The following is a 21386-nucleotide window of genomic DNA, read 5'->3' on the forward strand; positions in this document are numbered from 1 at the left end:
GTTGTGTTTAGAATAATATATATATATATATATATATATATATATATATATATATATATATATATATGCATGTGTATATATACACACACAGTGAATGAGGGAGAATTCCATTAAGTCTGACAGTCCGAGGCTAACAGAGCAGTCTAGAGCCATTGAAATACATAGGATGCTTGCCATAGGTCATGAATCCTAACCCAAACTGTTACTTTTTGGTTTCTTGCTTGAACACAAATATATGTCTTCCTTTGAAGTGCCTAATGGAAAACCCGCTTTCCCCCCACTTCCAGGTCACCCCAGCACTTGATGTCTTGGGTTGGGGAAATGCAACGCAGAAAAGCCCTAAGTTTACTACTACTACAGCCTCCACAACAACAAAACATATTATTACGTCTATACATGCATATATATATATAGTTCTATAGACTACTAGCACGTTCTATTTCATGTCCCATTACCGCCGTGGTGGGGAGTGGGGGGCGGGCAGAAAAAAAGGGGATCTGGGATTCAGGATTCCATCTTTGTTCAAGCTCATGCAGTCGCTTACCTGTATCCTAAAACTGTCCTCTTCGGTCAGAAATTAGGCGCTTTCAGCTTGGAAGATATATCCTTCCTCCTTTGTTCTGCAGACAATACACTCCTAAACCTGATCTTGCGGGTCTGCTCGAGCATTTCCATAGACCAGTATTCCCGGTAGAATATATTTTTTCAAGAGCAAGCCAAGATTGCAGCAGCTCCAATAAAAGAGGGCGAATGGATTCTGAGTTCGTTAGGTTTAATAATAATTTCGAAAATCCTTCACAATCAACCCCATGGAATAAAAAAATAAAGCCAGCTGGTCAAGCTTATCGTTTTGCTTTGTTTGTAAATAACAAGCGATGAGGCCACATACGCATCATCTTTTCAATTATAGCTATATATATATTATCTTTAAAAAAAAAAAAGAGCCGCCGAAGAAGCCTTCGGTAATAAGAAATAGAGGCGCTGCCTTAAAATATAAGCATATTTGTTCACGTGATCCTGAGAGAGGAGATGGTTCTGATTAAGGCTGGAACTTTCACTCGGGTTATCCTCTGTAAATCCTCCCCCGTGTATCCTCGGTCTAGGTGGCTGCGGAGCTGGGGTGGGCTAACCCACAGGGCCAAAGGCACCCACAGACCTTCCTAGGTGGGGCGGGGAGCGAGTCGTAATAACCTGCTCTAGTCAAGGTGTCCATTCACCGCCCAAGTGCCCAGGGGCATCACACACACAGCGTAGTTTTCAGAGCCCTCTTTAGAAATCCACATTGGCTTCACCACCTTAGCAAACTATTTCACAGAGTAGGTAGGGATGGTGATGAGGAGGATCGGGCGTGGGGGGCGGCGGCGGCGGCGGGAGGGAGGGAGAGATTGGGGTTGAGGTTGGGGAGGGGGTTTGCAGACCTTGTCGGATATTCGCGGCAAGTTGAACCAACATCACAGCAAATTTGGCTCCAGGATCTCTATAGGGTTATAATAACCGGCGATCAAAACGAATTGCGGGGGGGGGGGGGGGCTCATGTTAATAGTAGGGGTGGGGCTTGTTCCCCATTGCTCCTCAAAATAATTATTATAGTTTCATAATGAAGGAAGATGTGTGGGCTTGCCTTGCTTTGCTATTTCTGTACAATCCACTGACGATAGAGGGTGGCTGTCACTCTGTCCTAGTTACCCTTGCATTGTATAGAATAATCTCGTTCTTTTCACCTTTTTTGTTGTTGTAGGGGACAAACAAATTCGGCAAAGTTGGGTTTGGTCTACGATGAAGGTTGAAGATCAACCTTGTCTTCATTGCTTAATAGAGAGCTCCTGGCGTTGGGGAAGCATCTGATCTCTGTCCTGCTCTGTCCTAACTCTCGCTTGTATTTATGTCTGTGTAGAAACCTTCTTCAGATACAACCATCTCGCGAGTTTGTCACACAAATAATGTCCGAAGCAAGTCAGGTTATTGAGCAGCGTTGTTGTTGTTACTATTATGATGATGATGATGATGATTACTCTTTTGTCTCTAAAAGTAACTTGGAGCTATAAAAGCGCCCAACCTAATCTAGAATCTCCTAAGATTTCATTACCATCCAAAGCATGGGGAACCTGACAGTAATGTATTACCTTACAATACGCACCATAAGTGTGTGGTAGCATTTATCTAAATTACTCTGCTTTATCCTGACTTTGCAAACCAGTCTTTTTTTAAACACACACACACACACACACACACACACACCACACACACACGGGGTGGGTGGGTGGTGGAAGAGGAGACAAATTGTAGTCCTGTTATCAAAGCTCAGGCAGAAACTCATATTCAAGAATCTGCTGTCACTTAAAACCTGCGGGCGCAGGATCCAGCTGCGTTTTTTGCATTTCTGGAGTCTGACTACATGCATGCTTACAGGGGAGTAAGCTCCTGAATATGAGACATAATTCCAGGTAAATCCCAGGTACTCAGGATTGCATCCCATTGCCTCCGATGGTTCCAGTGGGAACGAAGCATATGAGCTGAATTGGGAGCTCTCTACTCTTCGCTGTCAGTTGTCTCTTCGTCTAGCTGTAAAACCTGACGGCGTCGGAAATAAAAGCTGGTTCCAAAAATAATTTAACCTGAGAAACACATACTAACAAAATCAAGCTGAGATAAAAGGAATAAGGATGCTGAAGAAGAAGCGGGAGAAGCGACTTCTAAATATTTTCAGGGGGGTGGGGTGGGGTGGAGATCGCACCTTCCAGAAGGGCCACCTATAAATTATGCGGCTAAAACAAACAAGCAAGCAACAACCCTACGAAATTAAGGCTGAAAACGCTGCAAGCCAAGTGTGAAGCACACCGAGAGGGCGGGAGGTGAGGGGGACTCCCAGTTTGGCCGAGATGTGCTTCGGTAAAGGATCTAAGGCTTTTTCAGTCCAAGCATATGTTCATAGAGCAATAAAATGGGAAGATTTACAGTCCTTCCTGGGCCTCCTTCTTTCTCTTTCTCCCCCTTCCACGTCGTACCACCCCTCCATCACACACACACAAACGCGGCGATCAGCATCGCACCCTTCCAGGAATTACTTACGATGATTTATAACAATAAACCCGGCAATTGTCAAACTGATAAAATATACTGGGCGATAGGCAGGAATCAGCGTTCTCATTAAAGGGCCTTTTCCGTTTAGGTTCGGAGTTTCTTTGCCTCTCTCCCTCTCTGTCTGTGTCGCTTGCTCTGTCACTTGTGTAGTTTGGGGTTCTTTCTGGGACAAACCAGAAAGATATATATATAAACTTTGCTCGTGTGTGTGTGCGCGCGCGCAGACGAATTCGGAAAGAGCAAATCTGATTCTTAAGTCACTATCCCAAACCAAAAGCATTTGTCATCTTTGAATAATTGAATTAATGTGTTATTGTTTGAATGTATAATTCCTAACGCAGGAAACTCTGTCTTTGTCTGACACATAGCGGAAGTAATAAAAATATGTATTATTATTATTATTATTATTACACAAACTCTCCAAGTAACGCGTAAGAAAGACCACACCGCTTGCCAGAAACAAAACAAAGCATTTCCAAACAGCTAAAGGCTTAGGAAGATAGCTCTTGGCTTTGTGATATACACACCCATATATGTATGCATGTGTGCCTATGTATTTGCGTGTATAGTTCTATCTATGTGTACACACACAAATGCATAGACAGGCACACGCACTGCAGATCAAAATTCCCATTTGCTGAAGCGAGTCTTTTCCCCGCCACCCAAAACAAAACAAAACCCAGACTGACTGACTGACTGGCTGGGTGTCTTCTACAAAATACTGAATGCCGACTCCAGTGGGACTGTCCCCATCTTCAGGTATCCCACCCCTCAATGGTTCCAGAACGCCATCCCTCCCCACAAATATATTGCCAAACGGAACATCTGAAATCACCCACGTCTTTGTGTGACGGCACCATAGTGTATAGCCTAACCGGGTCGGGAGGGTGGCGGCGGTGGAGTGCCCTTAGAATTCATTATCTCTTGGTTAAAGTCTGCCTTGGGTAAAATTTCAACTCCGTTTTATAGCCTTCTATTATGACGCAAAGGGGGAAAAAATTTACGACCCTCGCTTGAAAAGAAGATCAGGGCCTTTTCTCACCATTTAAGAATGGGGCAGCAGATGCCCTGACAGCTATCATTGTTCCCAGTAAGATATAAACAACCAGTAAATCTTCACCCATTTCCCCACACAAGCAGCTTTTGGCCAGACCTCCCTTCTCTCTCTCTCTCTCTCTCTCTCTCTCTCTCTCTCTCTCTCTCTCTCTCTCTCTCTCTCCTCTCTTTCTCTTCTGCTGTGGAACATAGAAAGATCCTTTCCTTATTCAGTACCAGAATATCTCATAATAAAGAGTAAACATTGGGGTGTCTTCCCCCCCCCCCCCCCAATATGCCTACTACAGCTTCTGACTAGGGCAGAGTTGCAAATCAGGAGGAGAAGGGCCCCTATTTGTCAAACATTTGACAGCTAAGTTCATTAAGGATTTCGAAATATAAAAGGAAAGAAATAAAATGTGTACCTACCAAGCTCCGCTTTCTTTCTTTCTTTTATTATTGGTAATTTCCCCCCCTTCGGCTGTAGCCAAAGAGCTAGGTGTGCATAGAAAGAGCCTGCGCCCCTTTGTATATTATATTCTTGGGATCTCTTCAGTTTTCAAGTCTGATAGAGTCCTTTGCTTGGCAGATTAATGACGACTCCGTGTTTCTTAAGGGACGCGCTGAATTAATTATTTCGCCCATCACGTGGTCAGGACTTGGAGAAAAATCTATTCTTATCATCTTCCTTGCACTTTGAGAGGCTGTCTGCTGTGACTCTTCCCTAGCAAAAGATGATTTGGGTCTACATGGTTAGATTTAACCCTCTCCTCCTCCTCCTCCACCTCCTCCTCCACTACCACCATCTTCCTGACACACACACACACACGCACGAAAGAAAATAAAAGAAATGGGGGGGGGGGAGCTTTGGCAAACATGGCCGATGGAAGCTACTTGAGGCGCTCCATTGAAAAGTCCCTGTTTACTATACTGTAGAGAGGATTTGTTCTGGATCCTGCCTCTCCCCCCCCCCCCAGCCCCGCCCCGCTTCCGCACCATAAGGACTAGCGGCGAGGCAATATACAAACTGGAATTGATGGCAACGGGAGGAGCACAAGGCAGCTGAGAAGCCTTCAGCGTAAATTTGTGTCCTGAATCTTTACCACTCGTGGCTGTGGCGGTGCGCTGACAAACAAACACACAACAATCCCTCATCAGTCTCTCCTGTCTAAAGGGGGAAAAAATCATACTTCGCTCCAATACATGGATGGGGGTTCCTTGTTTTCATTCTTCCAGGCTGGATGATTTGGTTTTGGACTCCAGTTTTGGCTGCTCTTCCAAGAGAAGACAAGTCAACACGTGTAAAAGGGGGAAGAAGGCGGGGGAGCGAGGGGGAAACAAATCAAAATATATCCGATAAAAATAGCGCCATCGACCTCCTAGACAGATAAATGCTTTATTGCTGTCAGGGGTGTTTATGTCGGAAGGAAGGAGGAGCCTTTCATGTTAGAAGTCTACAGGAACTTTCTGAGTGCTCCAGTCGTCTACAGATTGATTCCTAAGGAATATAAGATAATAGGTTTCTAGGGACAAAAAAAAGGGGGAGGCCTGTTTATATCTGCAGAGTGTGGACTTCAAGTTTGAGCGGTTATTCCTCCACAGAATGATTCTGATTCATATACAGCAGGCTTTCCCAAACTTGGGTCTCCAGCTGTTTTGGACTACAATTCCCATCATCCCAGACCACTGGTCCTGGTAGCTAGGGATGATGGGTGTTGTAGTCCAAAAGCAGCTGGAGACCCATGTTTGGGAAACCCTGCTATATAGTAATACCACCTATCACACAGAAACAAGTACGATGGGTCCAATTGACCTTACCTTCTATCAGTTAACACAGCAGCAATAATGTGGGATAAGGCTATCAGTGGCTACTAGTCAAGATGGCCATGGGCTATGTACTATCATTGGTGTCAGAGCAGGTATGCCTCTGAATACTAGTTGCTGGGAATCTCAAGTGGGGAGAGTGCTGATGCAACCAGGTCCTATCAGTGGGCTTCCCATAAGCCTCTGGTTGGTCACTGTGAGAACAGGACGCTGGACTAGGTGGGGCTTTGGTCTGATCAGCTATTATTGTGCTCTTAAGTACAACAGAAGGCAATTGATATCAATGTGTTGAAGGCCTCCATTTTTGATTGTGACTCCTGTGTTGCCAGCACATTATTAAGCCACATTAATTCTGGAACTACTCCATTCATCAACTGAGTGAGACTAATCCCAGCACCATTAAAACTGTTAAAACCATTAAAGCCAAGGTGAGTAGGTGTAGGTTACATCTCAGTTTTGTGGATTCTTGTCTAAAGTTGCAGTCCAAAAAAAACAAAAAACAAAAAACAGCTAGAGAATAAATTCCACTTATTAGTTAATTTTGCTGGAATTCTAATATCCAAATTCTGTGTGTGTTTACTTTCAAGCAAGTGAGTTCAGTGGTGTTCAATTAAACATATGTCCCAAGTAAGCAGGCATTGGATTTTCAGCTGGAAAAAAACACCTATTAAAATCCATTACTTATAACACATCCACTACCCAGTTACCTGGGAGTATGTACAAATGAACCCAGTGGAACTTACCTCTAAAAAGACATCTACAGTATAGGATTGCATTTCTGGGAAGCAATTCACCTGAGAGCAGGGAAGGTAAACTTTTTAAGTCTGAGGGAGTGTGTTTGCATCTTTTGCCAATCAAATATGAGATGTGGTGTGTAGAGCAATGTACCATAGTATTCAAAGCTTGTATCAGCCATGAGCTCATCAGGAGGCCTTAGGGATACCATCACCTTTCATCCTCAGGCTCCCATCTGTGACATTTAATAATGATATTGGGCTACCCTTACAGCTACTTGTGTGCCTTACAGTATATCCATACCGAGAATACAACCACCCACCCACTATACTCAGAAGTAAGGTAAGTGAGTATGGGTTTTCAGACTGAGACTTGACGCCCTAAAAATTGACTAAAAGGGTTTAGCAATAATTGGCACTCTAATCTTCAATACACTGGACCAGATCCAAAGAGCTTAATTAATCTCACCTTGGTGCTTTGTTGAGCTGGAGGGAAATTGCTGTTTTTAAGTTGGGAGAGTTTGCATACAAACACACACAAAATGCTTTCAAAATCCCTATCAGCTTGTTATGAGATTGGAGGAGGGCCTGCTGTCTGAGAAAGGCCACCCAAGCTGCATATGCACTTAAGGAATTAGTTACAAGTTTTTTGGGATCATGGTGAAAACTTGGAAGTAAGTCCCACTGAAATAAGTAGGATACTGTCAAATATATCTGATAATATTAAAGGCTTAGGAAAGAGAGTGAAAGGAGGCAAAGTCACAGCCTATTTTAACATGCGGTCACCTATTCTATATTTTTATTTTCCCCCTTCCTTTCTCCTATTTTTGTAAACCATCCTGGGAGCCTGGCTGAAAGGCGGGATAGAAATATGTAAAATAAATATATTTAAATATAAATGGCGGTTGCCACAGCTTTTGAAACACATGCCCCCCTTCCCTATCCACAATTAATCAGCCATAATCTCCACTGAAAACAGTGAGGTTTCATTCCAAAACTGACTGTGTCCCTAAATAAATTTATTTGGAAGCAACTGCAGCTGGGATTAGTGAAATTTACTTCTGAGTCAATATGCTTGGGCTGAACTATAAAAGGTCCTATGCAAACATACTTGAAAGCAAGCCTGTGGAACCCATTGGGTTTAATATATACCTAATTGGGTTTCCAATGTAAGGCAGCAAGCCTTTGCACCCTTACTTGGAAATGAGCCCTATTGAAATCAGCGATACTTACTTCTCAATACAGGATAGGATAAGATAGGTTCTTGCTGCATACTTCATTCGTTACTGTTTGTAGAGTTCTACTATGAGATGGCAAACATGTCAAGGGAGGATATTAGAAGATAGCACGCCTGCTCTTGGGTCGCTATCAATTCAAAGCTTTTTTGATCGAGGTACAATAGAATACCTGTATTTATTTTGGTGTGTGCGTGTCAAACATGTATGCTTAGAAAGGACTTAGACGGAAAACCATTTGTATAAATAGTTCTTTAATCAGAGGCAGCAAAAAAACATTGGCAAAGTCTAGAAAACATCTCAGGGTCACAACTGCCGTAGAGACAACGCAGCTTAATCACAGAGGTCATTGTAATAATATACAACTTTGTGTCTCCAAGGGGAAAAGAAAAGATTCCCCTACAATCTTCAGTGTGGTAGCAGGACGATCTCTGCATAGTTCAAAACAAGTACCATCATTATAATTACTTTCATCAACAACTCCACTCACCCCCAGAAAAGTGAGAAGAGTTAGTAGGAAATGAATGGGATGGTAAGGTTGTGTGCGTCGTTTTCTTTTAAAATCATTTTTGGCCAAATGTTTACATCAAGCAGAAACCCTTTGATACTCTCCCACTTCCATCATTCTCTTTCAAGAGTGGACCAACATCACTGCGACCAAGATTTAAGACTTCAAGAAGAAGAAGAAAGAGCTCAAAGGGGATTCCCCCCCCCCCCAACACAACTTTAAGAGTTTGAACCAAACATTTGTCCAGAGGACATTTACATTACAAAAGGACTTTGGCCGAGTTCTGCCCCCACCCCTTTCTTCTTCACACGTTCTTCAGTTCACGTCATTTGTGTTGGGGATGGATGAGCTACATTGTGAAGTCAAATTTGTCCTACTGACAGCCCCACTGGAAACATGTTTACTCGGAAGCAAGTTCCACTGGGTTTAATATGGACTGTTTCCTTGCAAGCAGTGGAGCATTACTGCCTCTTCCCTTTTGCTAAGCCAACCTTCAGCGGCAGCGTGGCCACATTTGCCATAGATTGAGCCCCATTGAAATCAGTGACACCTACTTCTGAGTAAATATACAAAGGATTCGCGAACGCAATCCTGAGCACGTTTAAGGAAGAAGACCAGGCCAATAAAGTCGATGGACCAGAACTTCCCAGTGAAACGTGTTCAGGATGGAGAGACGCGCAGACACACAAAGGAAATCCATTTTCTCCTTCCCTCCCCTTTCCCAGATTATCCCCACCACCAACAACCTTACTTACTTTCTAGGATATTACTCTGCGCGGTTACTAGAGAATACCCCACTGAACGCAGGATTTACTTCCGAATCAACGTGCCCAGGGACCAGACGTTTACTAAGCCCCGCGAAGCTCAGGCAGTCTTGCCTTGGGCTTTAGACTGCAAGGAAGCTGGGGTTGTTGACTTCTCTTTGCCAAACAACACGCTTCCATGGGACAAAACGACTCAACACAGGCCATATGTAAACAATGGTTGGTTTCCCTGTTTTTAAATCAATCTAACCTAGAGCTTCTGTTGAGAGGAGGATTTCGAAAGGGACTTGATGAAATCTGAGCACAGTGAAAATCTGGGGTTAGGGACTATGCTTCCCCCCTTTTTTAAAAAAATAAAAATGATTTTAGGGTTTAGATCTCCAAATTTGAGGCCAGGTCTTGACAACAAGCCCTGTTTTTCTCTTGGTACTTTTTTCGGTGCCAGCAGAAAAGGAAGGGGAACTCCAGGTCCAAGAGGTTAAGGGTTCAGAGGTCATTCCTCCCGGCTGAAATACGGCGAATCGAAGGGGGGAAAACGTGTCCTCTGGATGAACCTGTTTCTACAATTTAGCCCGAACTTCAGTAAAATACCTTTTCAGCCTCTCAACGTGAAGGCGTCAGAAAAGAAGACGTCTCCACTATGTATGAACTGGGCGCTTTTTGTCATAGACAATGACGCGCAGTGAATGCAGGAATATCCATCTTTAATATCACGGACGGGCAGATATTCAAGGGGAGCCCCCGTAAGAGTCTGAGAAGTAGACTCAACTAAATAGAGAGAGGAGAGAGAGAGAGAACAAAGAAGGGGCTCCAGGACCCAACACAAAAGAACACAGCCTTCTAAGACCCCGATCCTAAATACCTCAAAGTAAGCCCTACTGATCGTCTAAGGACTGTCTTCTAAATAAGCCTGCTGGCTTACTTTGGTGGGGAAAAAGCACAAAAGAAACTGCCAAACTGCCGTGACTTCCATGATCCACTACATTAAATATGTGCCTCTCGTCCTATTATTTAGACACATCCATCTCTCTTCTTCTCTCCCCTCCCATCTCTTTTTCTAATCAAGGAAAGCCTTCAGAACTTGGGCTATGCGATTATAAGATGAACCCAATGTGGCTATTTGGCATGGAGAAAGCAATACAGACCACGCTAAGATCCCATTCTAGAACACAGAAATGTCAATTCTTAGGATTCAGAATTCTCTTGCAACACTCGGTAGGCTGAGTGGGTTGGCGATCCTATGCACCCTTACCTGAGAGTCAGTCTTATTGAATTCTGCGGGGCTTACTTCTGAGTAGGCAGGTCTAGGGTTGTGCTAGAATTGCCGTCGAAATCAACATGCCCGGGCAATGGCTGTTCATTTAAGGGGGATGCGAACTTAACAAACAAGCTCATCTACCTTTCTTCTTTTTCCAATTGTCCTAAACTTAGCATACTGATTGGGGGGGGGGCGTGTTATATTTACTTCGTTCCTATCCAATGTTGTAATTGGAAGGGACGGCAGTTTTAGCATCGTTTATGTAAGGTTTGCATTGGTTCAGATACTTACAGCCAAATCTGGGTTGATCTACACAATAGTATAAAAGGCATGGATGCATTCCGAGCATATCAGAGCATATTCTTCTCTCACTAAGCCTACCCGCTTCCTCTGAAATTATATTAAAACAGATCCAATATTTCCTATTTGGGTGTGAATAAAAAAGAAACACAAGAATTTCCATTCGAAACATGCAGTTCATTCCTGGGCTTTTGTTTCGTCTGTTTTGCTTTGAAAAACCAACTCGATGGTTTAATTCAAAACATTATAGTAATAGTAAACACCATGCCACCTTGTTTGTTTGTTTGTTTGTTCCCCATATCACAAATCCCTTGGAATATTCACTTCATTTTTCCCGTTTTGCTTTCCTTTTGTTTATAATTTGCCCTGTCCCTCCTCCCACACAACACCCCTCCCTCCAACCCCACCTTGGCTCAAAGTATAACGCGTGAACAAAAGGAAACGTTTTTAATCCATTTCATTTAAAAACGATAATAATGCTTTGCTCCTCGTCTCTAAAAGCTAGAAAACATTTGCCTATATACAGAAGAATTTTTTTTAAAAAAACGGGGTCAGGGAGTGGGGGGGAGAGAAAGATCCCTATTTTTATGGGAGATAAAAACACTGAATAACATTGAAAGGCAGGGAGAGTACACGCTTGCGCTCTCTCTCTCTCTCTCTCTTTTTGGTTTGTCTCTCTAACTTTTTCTTTTTCCTAAACAAGAAATAAATAAATACGCTAATACAGTACAAAAAAATAACAATAAAATAACCCGTTTCACATCATATTTGTATTAAATATTTCTGAAAAGTTAGAAGAATGGAAACGCTTTCCCCTCCCCTTAAGAAACAAACAAAAAAATTAACGGTAACAGCGGAGATGAGCGGGGGACGAGGGGAAGAGTTCACAGGTTTTCAGAGACTTCGGTTTAGGATTTACCCAAATGCACAACCCGGAATGGCATTGGGGGGGGGGGGAGGAAGAAATAACGAAATTAAGAGAATCAATTCCACCCCCACCCCAAAAAACCTCTCTCCTTGGAGATCCCAGACGAAACAACACAATACGATTCCGTTTGTAATGGTGCAATAGCTGTGTGTCGGCAGAGGAGTTTTATTTTAAAAATATTTTTATCTCTCTTTCTCTCTCTCTTTCTGTATATATATATATCTATATATATATTTATAATTATCACTTTCTCACCACCTGGATGCAGAGTTTGTTTGAGTGTGAATGGTTGTGCTGTTTTGCATTATTCCTACGAAGTCCATAATATCGTTGCGTTTGTCTTCAGTACCTTAAAGCAGGATGAGGACAATTTGGGAGTTGTTGGCTGCTACGTGCAGGTTTCTGCTTTTAGCCGGCATGTGCGTTTGTTTGGGTGCTTGTTTGTATGTTTGTTTGTGTATCCTGGACAGTTCAGTTCCGAATCAACCGGGTCTGAAACGGACCATCTTCCAAGTTCCCTACAAAGTTGTCAAGTCTGTCTGATGCTCCTTGGAGACAGTCTGTGAGTGTTGGCTGGGGGCCGAGGAAGAGCTAGAGGACCGGCCCTTGGTGTTGGGCAGTTTGTGGTCTTTTTTCCACTTCATCCTCCTGTTCTGGAACCAGATCTTGATCTGGCGTTCGGAGAGACACAACGTGTGGGCGATTTCGATCCGCCGGCGCCGAGTCAGGTACCGGTTGAAGTGGAATTCCTTCTCCAGTTCGAGGACTTGCTGCCTCGTGTAGGCTGTCCTGGAGCGCTTCGGTTCTCCTCCGGTGTAATTAGGATTCACTGAGCGGGGAGAGACAAACCACAGGCAGGGCTTAACAACCAACCCTCCAAAACAACAACAACAGCAGCAAACCCATAGCCTAGTCTTGACTTTCTCATTAGGCGTTAAGGAAGAGAGAGAGAGAGAAAGGAGTCTCTGGTAACCATGTGGCCGTTATATACACCATTACATTTGCTAATAACAGATGGGCATGCTTTCTTCCTCTCTCTCTCTCTCTCTCTCTCTCTCTCTCTCTCTCTCTCTCACACACACACACACACACACACACACACACACACACACTAACCCCCCTCCTTCCCTCATAGAAACAGCGGACCTTTAAATATCTCTAGCATCTTTCTGAAATGGAATATTCTCATGCCCACAACCACATGACCAAGAGGCCTATTTCCCCGGCCATAAAAATTTATGGCGAGTGTAATTGGCTACCTCGATTTCAACCCGCGTCGCCAAGCCTGGAAAGGACTTCGGAGGGGTGGGGTGAGGTGGGGTAATGAATCAAGAAGGGGGAGGCGGAGTGGGGTGGGGTGGGCGAGGTGGGTAGCAGAAGGGGAGGCTTACCTGAGTTAACGTGGACTTTCTTCATCCAAGGGTAAACCACCGCTGGCTGCTTCATTGCTCCTGCTGCTGTTGGTGGCGATGACCCGTTGGGGCTTTTGAGGCTGGGCTGCTGGTTGCAGGTCCTCGTGGCGGGCATTGGAGGCGGGGGACAGTGCTCAGCCTGCCCGGGGAAGTGGCTCGCTGGGCCGGATTGTTCCTGCCCGTGACCCCGCGGCTGCACTGCCGAGCCCTGGGCATTGCTACAACCGTAGGGCTGCTCGCTGTAGTTTGACCGTGGATAGATTCCCTGGTGCTGGAAGTCAGAGCCTTGCGAGGCACCGTAATAGTCTGAGCTTTGCTCAGCAAGGTAGCTGTTCTGCAGATATTCCTCGCAAGGGGGGAATTTGGGGTCCACATACTTAGAGTTCACCATATACGAACTCATGGCCATTAATTTCGGAAGGTAGAAAATACTAATTTTTCTCGTGTTGTCTTTTTTTCTCCTTCCAGAGAGCCCTCCTACTTGCTGTCAACTGAATAAAGTTAGGCGCCCATGTGACCTGCTCAGCCAATCGGGAGGCAGAGAGGTTTATCACCGGATTTGTGTGTGCACCTCATAATTTCCACAAATTTCACTAAATAATATACGGGTAATCAAGTGGACCCACATGCTGTCTGATGATTCGCGTGGTTCCCCCCCTCCCCTCCCTCCAAAAGGAGATATGAATACCATAAAACACGATTCATCAATAGATGGCCGTCTCCCTGACACCCACGCCCCAACCCCATCTGCCCTCTTCCCCCCCTCCCCCAGGTAAATCAAAGCCTTTTGTCTCCTCTGACTTTCTTAACCTTTGATGCCCTTTAGTTTACAATTTCGGGGATCGTATGAAAACATTAGTTGGTTACATTTCAGCAATCAAGAGCCATAGCGTTAAGTTCAGGCAAGGGGAGCGAAGGAAGCGTCGAAAACCAGGCAAAGGACAGAAAATCAGAAGAAGACATCAAACAAGAGGGCAATATGATGTACAATGGATCTCCTCTGCCTTTGTTTGGCAGGGGTCAACCAAAAGTTACCGGCATCTAGTTGGGCAGAACAAAATTAGGCAATAAGTAACTAGCTTCGAATTTACATTGCAAGTGTCGAAACAATCTGTTTTTGTAAACTCCATACAGATAACAAACTATCCTGAGACCTCTAAAGTTCAACCTAAAAAAAAGATTATTATTTTTTAAATGGCTGGTTTTTTAAAAAAAATGGCTGTGGTGTTTTTTTTAAAAAGCTTTAATAAGATAATTCCAATATTCAAATTGTTCATAGACTTCTTTCAGAGTATAAGAAAACGAGGCGTCTGTTTCTATTGGCGTCCAACGTTAACATAAAAATCTGGAGAAAATTGGGGCATGGGAACGAATACAGAAATCGGTATTATCAAAGTTAGTTTAGCCACCCTTTATTATTATCTGCAAGCACATATTAACTGGGCAATTAGCATTTTCACAAATTCTTTGCAGACTAATTATATTAATACGAACAGGTTTATGGTGAGATATAAATAACTGTATTTTTTTTTAAAAAAACCATAAGCAACAAATATAGAAGTATTTTTTTTAATGTCCTAGTATACCAGAGTGAGGCAATAGCATCCAACATGCATGTGTCTTTGAGCATCTTCTATGTTTATAACTTATAACCATTTGCAGAAAGGTGAAGTTTTTGCATCGACCATATATTCCCCTAGAATCGAATCTGTGACTATGTAAACACCACACAAATTCGGTTCTACAGGGTATATATAGACAACGTAATAACATTTTGCTTTCGTCTACAGAGGGTGGGTAACAAAGGCAGCGTCACTGTAGCGTCCTGATCCCTGTGACTCGCTCGCGAGGAATTCACACTACTCTCTGTTGGGGTAAAGGTCTGAAATTATGGATTCGAAAAATATAATGATTTCATAGGAAAACATACCAAAAAAGTGTCATTTTTGTGACTTTGGTCTTTTTCAAGATGTAACGAGTTCTCACGACGGGATTTTCAGATAATCTACGTGACAATCGCTCTGGATTCTTCAGCATTTAAAGCACTTGCACTTAAAAAAACACACCATTCAAATAATAACTGTACACTTTCAATAAAAAGAAAGGCTGTCAGCTAATTTATTTTTTGTCAATAGCATGATGTTGATCTAAACAATCCGCCTTTCAATCCCATAATAAAAGTCTTGGTGCAAAGGGACCTTTATATAGGAGAAAGCTAACTATTCGTTTCTGAAAACAACTAAATGGAATTATTTCTATTTCTATTTTTGTATTTTTATCTCGATGCCACTACCATCAAGCTAAATATTCTCCTAACTGCGGAGGGTATCTGAGCCTTATAAAAAGAAGAAAAAAACCCTCCACACCACTGTCCTTTGGTTTTCATGCAGTAGTGTTGATGGTGAAGGGCAGGGCAAGAGGTCATCTTAAATCATTTACAAACATATCCCAGCGTTTCATTATTTCTACTTTGTCGACGGCAACACACAGGATTCCAAAAGTTCATGCATTGTGGCTGACCCGGTTCCTCTGTGTTGTCTTGCGGTCAGCTCCCTTCCATTCCCCCTCTATTGGGTATTCTAAGCAAACCAACTTGGGATAAATCAGAACGAGAGTGCATGGGATTATATGTACATGTCTGCGTGTGTGTGCATATATGTATATGTATATGTGTATGTGTGTGTACACACATATAGGTATCTATAGACATGTATGCATATATATCATTAAGCATCTGTGAGCAAATGGCTTTTTAAGCAACGACCTGCTCCTTTTCATGGAATTAGGGGTGGCTTTTTCTTTTCAGAAGGTGGTCTCCTTGGGACAGAAATGGAAGAGCAAGTGGATCACTTTACGGATTTCTGAATCAGTACCTGCTCTCTGAGTTGGCTAAAGAGGCATTCTTATTTCTAATGAGAAGAATGTGTGGGTACTCCCCACTCTTGCTCCCTTTGATGAGTAAGTATTTAAGCAAGAAATGCAAAACGGTCCAATTCTACAGAATATACGTTTTCAAATGTTACTTCTCGGGGAAAGCGGAATTAAAGGGTGGCCTGGGACAGGACTAATCGGAGAAAGGGCTTTCTTTAATTTAAACAAAACAAAACATTTTTTAAAAAGAATCGTTCGAATATTTTGTGCAATAGCCCAGATTTTCATATTTGTTAGACGCTGTGACCTGCGTTTCACCTTATTGCGCGACTTGCTCAGACAGGTCAAAGCCAAAGGAGTTATTGATGAACAAAAGCGTTAAACATTCACCTCGTGCTCAACTGCCCGTACAAATTCTTTTGATCCACCAGGCCGTTTTTGTATTCTGGTTCATAATCAGTATGCTGCAGCTAAGTTTAAGGAATATTTTTTAAAAGAAGAAGGAAGGAAGGAAGGAAGGAAGGAAGGAAGGATAGAAAATGAAAGGGTGGTGCTTATTTTCTTGTTAAGTTTTAAGGCTGGCCAAAGAAAACTGAGGCAAGGGCAAAAAAGGGGGGGGATTTCAGTAGGAAGGAAGAAAATGTGGGAAATCCCAGTCACCCTCTTAGTGGTTTAAAGCCATCCAAAAGCCACACACAGCACAATATTGTGATTTTAAAACAGGCAGATCGATGTATCAGGCTGGGATTTAAAATTAGCAAAGTAAATGGCTCAGAGCTAAGGAAGGAAAGCATAAAGGAGACAGAAAGATGTTGTGCCGAAAATAATCGCTTTTAGAGGTTGAGTAACATATGGTTATATTGGTTTCCCTTTTTTTCTAAATAGGGAGGTAATGTATTGTATCCCAGGACAGCAAGCTAGAACTCAAGCTCCACATATAATTATGCCACATATACTTGCAACCATTGAACTAATCATAGCCTTTCTTCCTTTCCCCTTTATTGAAATCCAGCCCTCCCTCTTGTATTATTTTTACCTCTTGTTTCCCCTAAGTTCAGACAGCAATATTATCTGTATCTGCTTTCTTCCAGTATTTCATATAAATGTCAACCACTCTATCTCGGGAACACTTCACTGACACCCAACAATAACGTCATTAACACAGCCTTGGTTGCGATCCTATGCGTATTGACTAGGAGTGCACCTTTCCATTGCAAGCAGCAGGCCTGTATGCCCAAAATAAAAGGGGAGGAGATACAACAGCATTTAGAGCATAACTCCTCGTTGGAGCATTAGTTCATCCTCAAAGGCTGCAATACCGAGAGGGCACGCGCAATCCGTATTTTGGATCTCCACCAAAAGAGGAGCCAACCAGTAGAAGCGCTTGCCCTGGTACATGATAGATTCAACATTTGCACAGGGAAACACGGCATGACTTTATCCTGTTAAAATGCTAATCCTGCTCGTTAGCTGGAAAGAGCTTAAGAGAGGCACAAGATGGGCACCTTCACCTGCAATTATCTCCCCAGAAACTGCACAATCAGCGTTTGCTGTGATCTGCAGCCACAGACCGCAGGAGGATGGGAGAGGGAGACAGAGAGAGAGAGCAAGCTTGAAGCCCCACGAGCCGTCCAGTACAAAACAGCCTTGCAGAAACACCAGAAACACACCATCTCTGTTTACAAACTCAAACGTTTACAAGGCGATGTTTGGAAGCCCCAGCAAATTTTGCACACACGAAAAGGAGAGGGAAAAAAGTGCACTTACTGTAGACGCCCTTCCATTGTCCCGAACCTGTTGCAATGGGGGGAAAAGAGGAGAAAGAAAATAAACAAAACCATTTCGTATTGTTGTTTTTCCATGTATAGATGATACTGATCATAGTTGCGGGGGGGGGGGATGCACGCATTGCATCTCTATTTAGATATGAGAATGTTAAGGACACAGGCAGGCATTGCATATAAAGGTGACAAATCAACACACACACACACCCCTCCCAATTGCTGATTTGCCTCTTTTGTTAATTTTTTTTTTTGTAATAAAAGCCAGCCAGATTAAATATTTCAGTCAGAGTTATCATGTAATTGTATACGATCATCCTTACTGCTAGTTTCAACCATGTTTCTATAAAATGATTATCTGATAAAGATATAAAGGATTCTTCCTCCAACTGAGTTAATCCCAAAGTGACAGAAATCTTACCAGCGTAGTGAATCCCTGGCCAGTACTTAGTCAGTAACCCGCTTGCTTAAAAATCCATACCATTTTCCCAACATGAACTTGTAAACATCATCATTATTATAGTAAATATATTTTACTGTTTACTTAAACAGATTTCCCTTTTTCTGTCTGTGTCTTTCTTCTCTTATTATAACAAATAAATTCTACATTATCACCCACGTGGAGAGAGAGAGAGAGACTGTTTAAACAATGTTTTCAAAGAGAAACAACCAAGGTTGAGCTATTTTGAAAAACATCCCCTTCGCTTTTGCCTGCGCTATCCCTGAGAAGGGCTGTATAGACACCCAGACCAGCTTAAAGCAGGGAGCAATCATTCCATCGATGTATCATCTTATCTCTCGTTCCGTTCCTCCCTTCACTCTCCTTCTAGAATAACAGCCAGAACGCAGTGCCCTTGAAATCTCTGCAAATTAAACACTTAATGAAGGATCTGCCGGCTTAAACCGAGGTTGGTTTCTTTCACAAAATTAAAATTAAAACCGTCGACGTGCGATTCACTGACAGCTCTCTTAAAACTTGGAGCAAATCCGAAGGAAATGCTATTCCTATAATACTTCCGGGCTTCCCTGGATCTGCTCTTTTCATTCATATATACAGGGAACACTCAGACACACGGTCACTGGAGAGAGGGACTCGGTCACATATGGAGCGCAAGAAGAGACTTACTGTGAGCTTTGCCAAAGGGAAGAGGAAGGTACCCCCGGGAGAAGCAGAGGTCCTGGGCGCTTGGTTTCAGGCAGAGGTCTCCTGCCTAACACTTTCCCTGTCACTGCTCCCAGGAACTAAAGCATCTGCACTTGTATGCTCTTAAACTAATTTATGGTGGGAATTATATTTTGGCTTGTCAACTCTCAAGCCATAAAACAAAGTTTATTGGAATCACGTGCTTCGAAAGAGCCACTCAGGACTTATCTCGACGGAACAATAAATAACCTCTAGCTTTAAACTTTTATTCACTTATATAAAGAGGGCCTGGAAGGAAGGGGGGTTAAAGAGAAGGGGGGAAAGGGGGTAACCCCGCCACACATCCTGCGTTCTATGAAATTTAAAGTAGTCCAAAATAGCGAGGGCCAGGCACTGGAGGCCTTGCGTGGCTGTAGCGTTTAGGCCAGGCTCTTTTTTATTAAAAATAATAATAATAAGTTGTGCCAGGACAGGCCCCAGTGGCAGTTTAGATCTCCCCTTTAATGAGGAAAGGAACGTGTGAATTTCGCTGTGAGTACCGATTCAAAATTTATTTGAATGAATATGTATGTGGAGTGGTGGGAGGGAGGGAGGGAAGGAGGGACGATTTTAAGCAACACCAAAGGCCATCACGTTTGTGGGATCCTCCCAGCTAGCCCACGCCCAGCCTCCTCTCTATGGTCAGGCCCCAGGCACTCGGGTTACGCGACCATCCAGACGGCTGCGATGCACACACAACTTTGGAGCGAATGGTGCCGTTCTGCAGGATAAATGGTTCTGTTGTCTAGGGTTTGTCAGAGGAAGAACGTGTTTATCTAGGTCTGTTTGCTAAGCAGCTACGGAAAGTGCTGGGTGTGTGTGTGTGGAATTGACCGATAGCAAAACCTCCATGTGCAGGAGCAGCGCAGCAGACGTTGGGTGGGCGCAAAAGACAGAGGAAGGCTATCATTTTCAGCTCCTGCTTGGGAGCTTCCAAGAGGGATCTGGCTGGCCACCGTGAGATCCAGAAAGGATCTAGCAACATAGTTCAGCAACTCTTTATCAGGCGGCCTCTTCTGGGCCCCTTCACACTAACCAAACTGTTTCACAGCGCAGGGAGATACACGGGACTTGTAAAAGTGACAAAACAGCTCAGCCTATTCGTGTCGTCCTCCCCCTCCGCCGCCTCCCGAAAACTTTGATAGCTGAAGCTTTAAGGAGGGGAGTCATAAAGCAATAAAAAGTAGTCTGGTGTGAAGGAAAGGTAGGAGGGAGCAGAGAGAGGTGGGGGGGGGGGAGAAGGAGCGGGTGAGTAAGTCAAATTGGATTTTAAAGAAACTAAAATTCTGAGACACCGGAAGTCAAATGTCCCTGGGAAGGTATAACCTTTTGCATGCAAAGTTGTGTGTGAGAAAGAATCTGTATATAGATATATAGATATAAAACTAGGGGTGGCAGGGATAAATGCTTTTCCAGTTGTGTAGGTCAATGGACAAAAAATATTTGGTAAACTATACTCCAAAATGAAACAAATAAGATAAAACGGCAAGGCAAGATAAAGGCAAGTACCTTCTGACATTTAAAATAAGCAGAGCAGAAATGTTTGAATGGAGAAGGCCCCGCCCGCCACTTGGCTCTCCTGCCATGTGAATTGATCTTATTATTGCAGGGAAATGATTTATGAAAATGACTCCAAAGCATGGGTGTGCATGCGTCGCTGTAAGGCTGTAAGGTTCAGCCGAGGAGGAAGGTATCCGAAGTCATTTAGGTGAGCAGGACTTTTGTCATATCCTCCAGGGGAGGCCAGGATTCTTAGGAACAAATGCAACTGACGTTCACCTGCTGGAAAGGCTAGATTCTTTCGAAGGTTCCTCGGACCAGAATAACTTCCCTGCATCTAGTTCAGGCAAAGTGTTTGGAAGTTTACATACTATTTTAAACTAACGTTCTCTCACCCCCACCTCTTCGTATATACATTACTTTAAAATAGTAAATCTCCCAATGGGGGTTGGGTGGGAATTAAGAGGGATTTTCATGTGTGGAGGAAGGGTGTTATTTTACTGCAATGTGTGCAGAGACTCAAAACATAAATTAGGTCTCTCGGTTTAACAGGCTTACCAACCACTTATGTTGAAAAAGTAGCCACACTCAAATCCTAATTTTACTTTACGTGACACCTTCGGTAATACCGTGGGATGCGTGTTCAGAATTTCGGGCCCTCGTAGTTTTCTAAGATGCTGTTCAAATGGTATAAATATTTTTTTTTTGGGGGGGGGGAGGGGGGAATCGTTCCAATCCAAGCGAAAGTCTGGTCGGCTTTCCAGAGCAAATGAAGACTCAGATAAGCCAAACGGGACAAAATTATAGAAACTTTTTCCAAGGGACGGGGAACACAAAAAGAAAAAACACAAGCAAATATTTATGGGGCACGGATTCGGATCAGTAAGCCTCCACGAGGCTGCCTTGCAAATCAGGCCCCCTGTTACACTCAAATCCCCAAAATTGGTAATCTAGAACACTTGAACTGTAGAC

The 21386-nt window shown here is 43.3% G+C and overlaps 2 protein-coding genes across 8 annotated transcripts in view; both read right to left on the reverse strand.

Moving 5' to 3' along the window:
• The window catches only part of HOXD3 (homeobox D3), a 92335-nt gene that overhangs the window by 17718 nt on the left and 53231 nt on the right, over window positions 1-21386 (reverse strand). For 2 of the 7 annotated variants that reach the window (XM_077916734.1, XM_028748903.2), the window contains exon 2: window positions 17718-17744. The exons of 2 other annotated variants lie outside the window; for them this stretch is intronic. The gene's annotated coding sequence lies outside the window, so the exon portion shown is untranslated. Of the gene's footprint in view, window positions 1-544; window positions 1757-4545; window positions 4880-17717; window positions 17745-18857; window positions 19117-21386 lie in introns of those variants that run through there. 3 more of the 7 variants (XM_028748893.2, XM_028748923.2, XM_028748940.2) reach the window with 3 other exon arrangements.
• Window positions 11173-13776, reverse strand: HOXD4 (homeobox D4). The gene is made up of 2 exons (XM_028748960.2): window positions 13059-13776; window positions 11173-12496 (listed from the first exon to the last, which is right to left on the reverse strand). The coding sequence occupies exons 1-2, from the start codon at window positions 13486-13488 to the stop codon at window positions 12186-12188; spliced, it is 741 nt and encodes a 246-aa protein (XP_028604793.1). The 5' UTR covers window positions 13489-13776; the 3' UTR covers window positions 11173-12185.

The sequence above is a fragment of the Podarcis muralis genome, chromosome 1, assembly GCF_964188315.1.
Source record: "Podarcis muralis chromosome 1, rPodMur119.hap1.1, whole genome shotgun sequence".
Lineage (NCBI taxonomy): Eukaryota > Metazoa > Chordata > Lepidosauria > Squamata > Lacertidae > Podarcis > Podarcis muralis.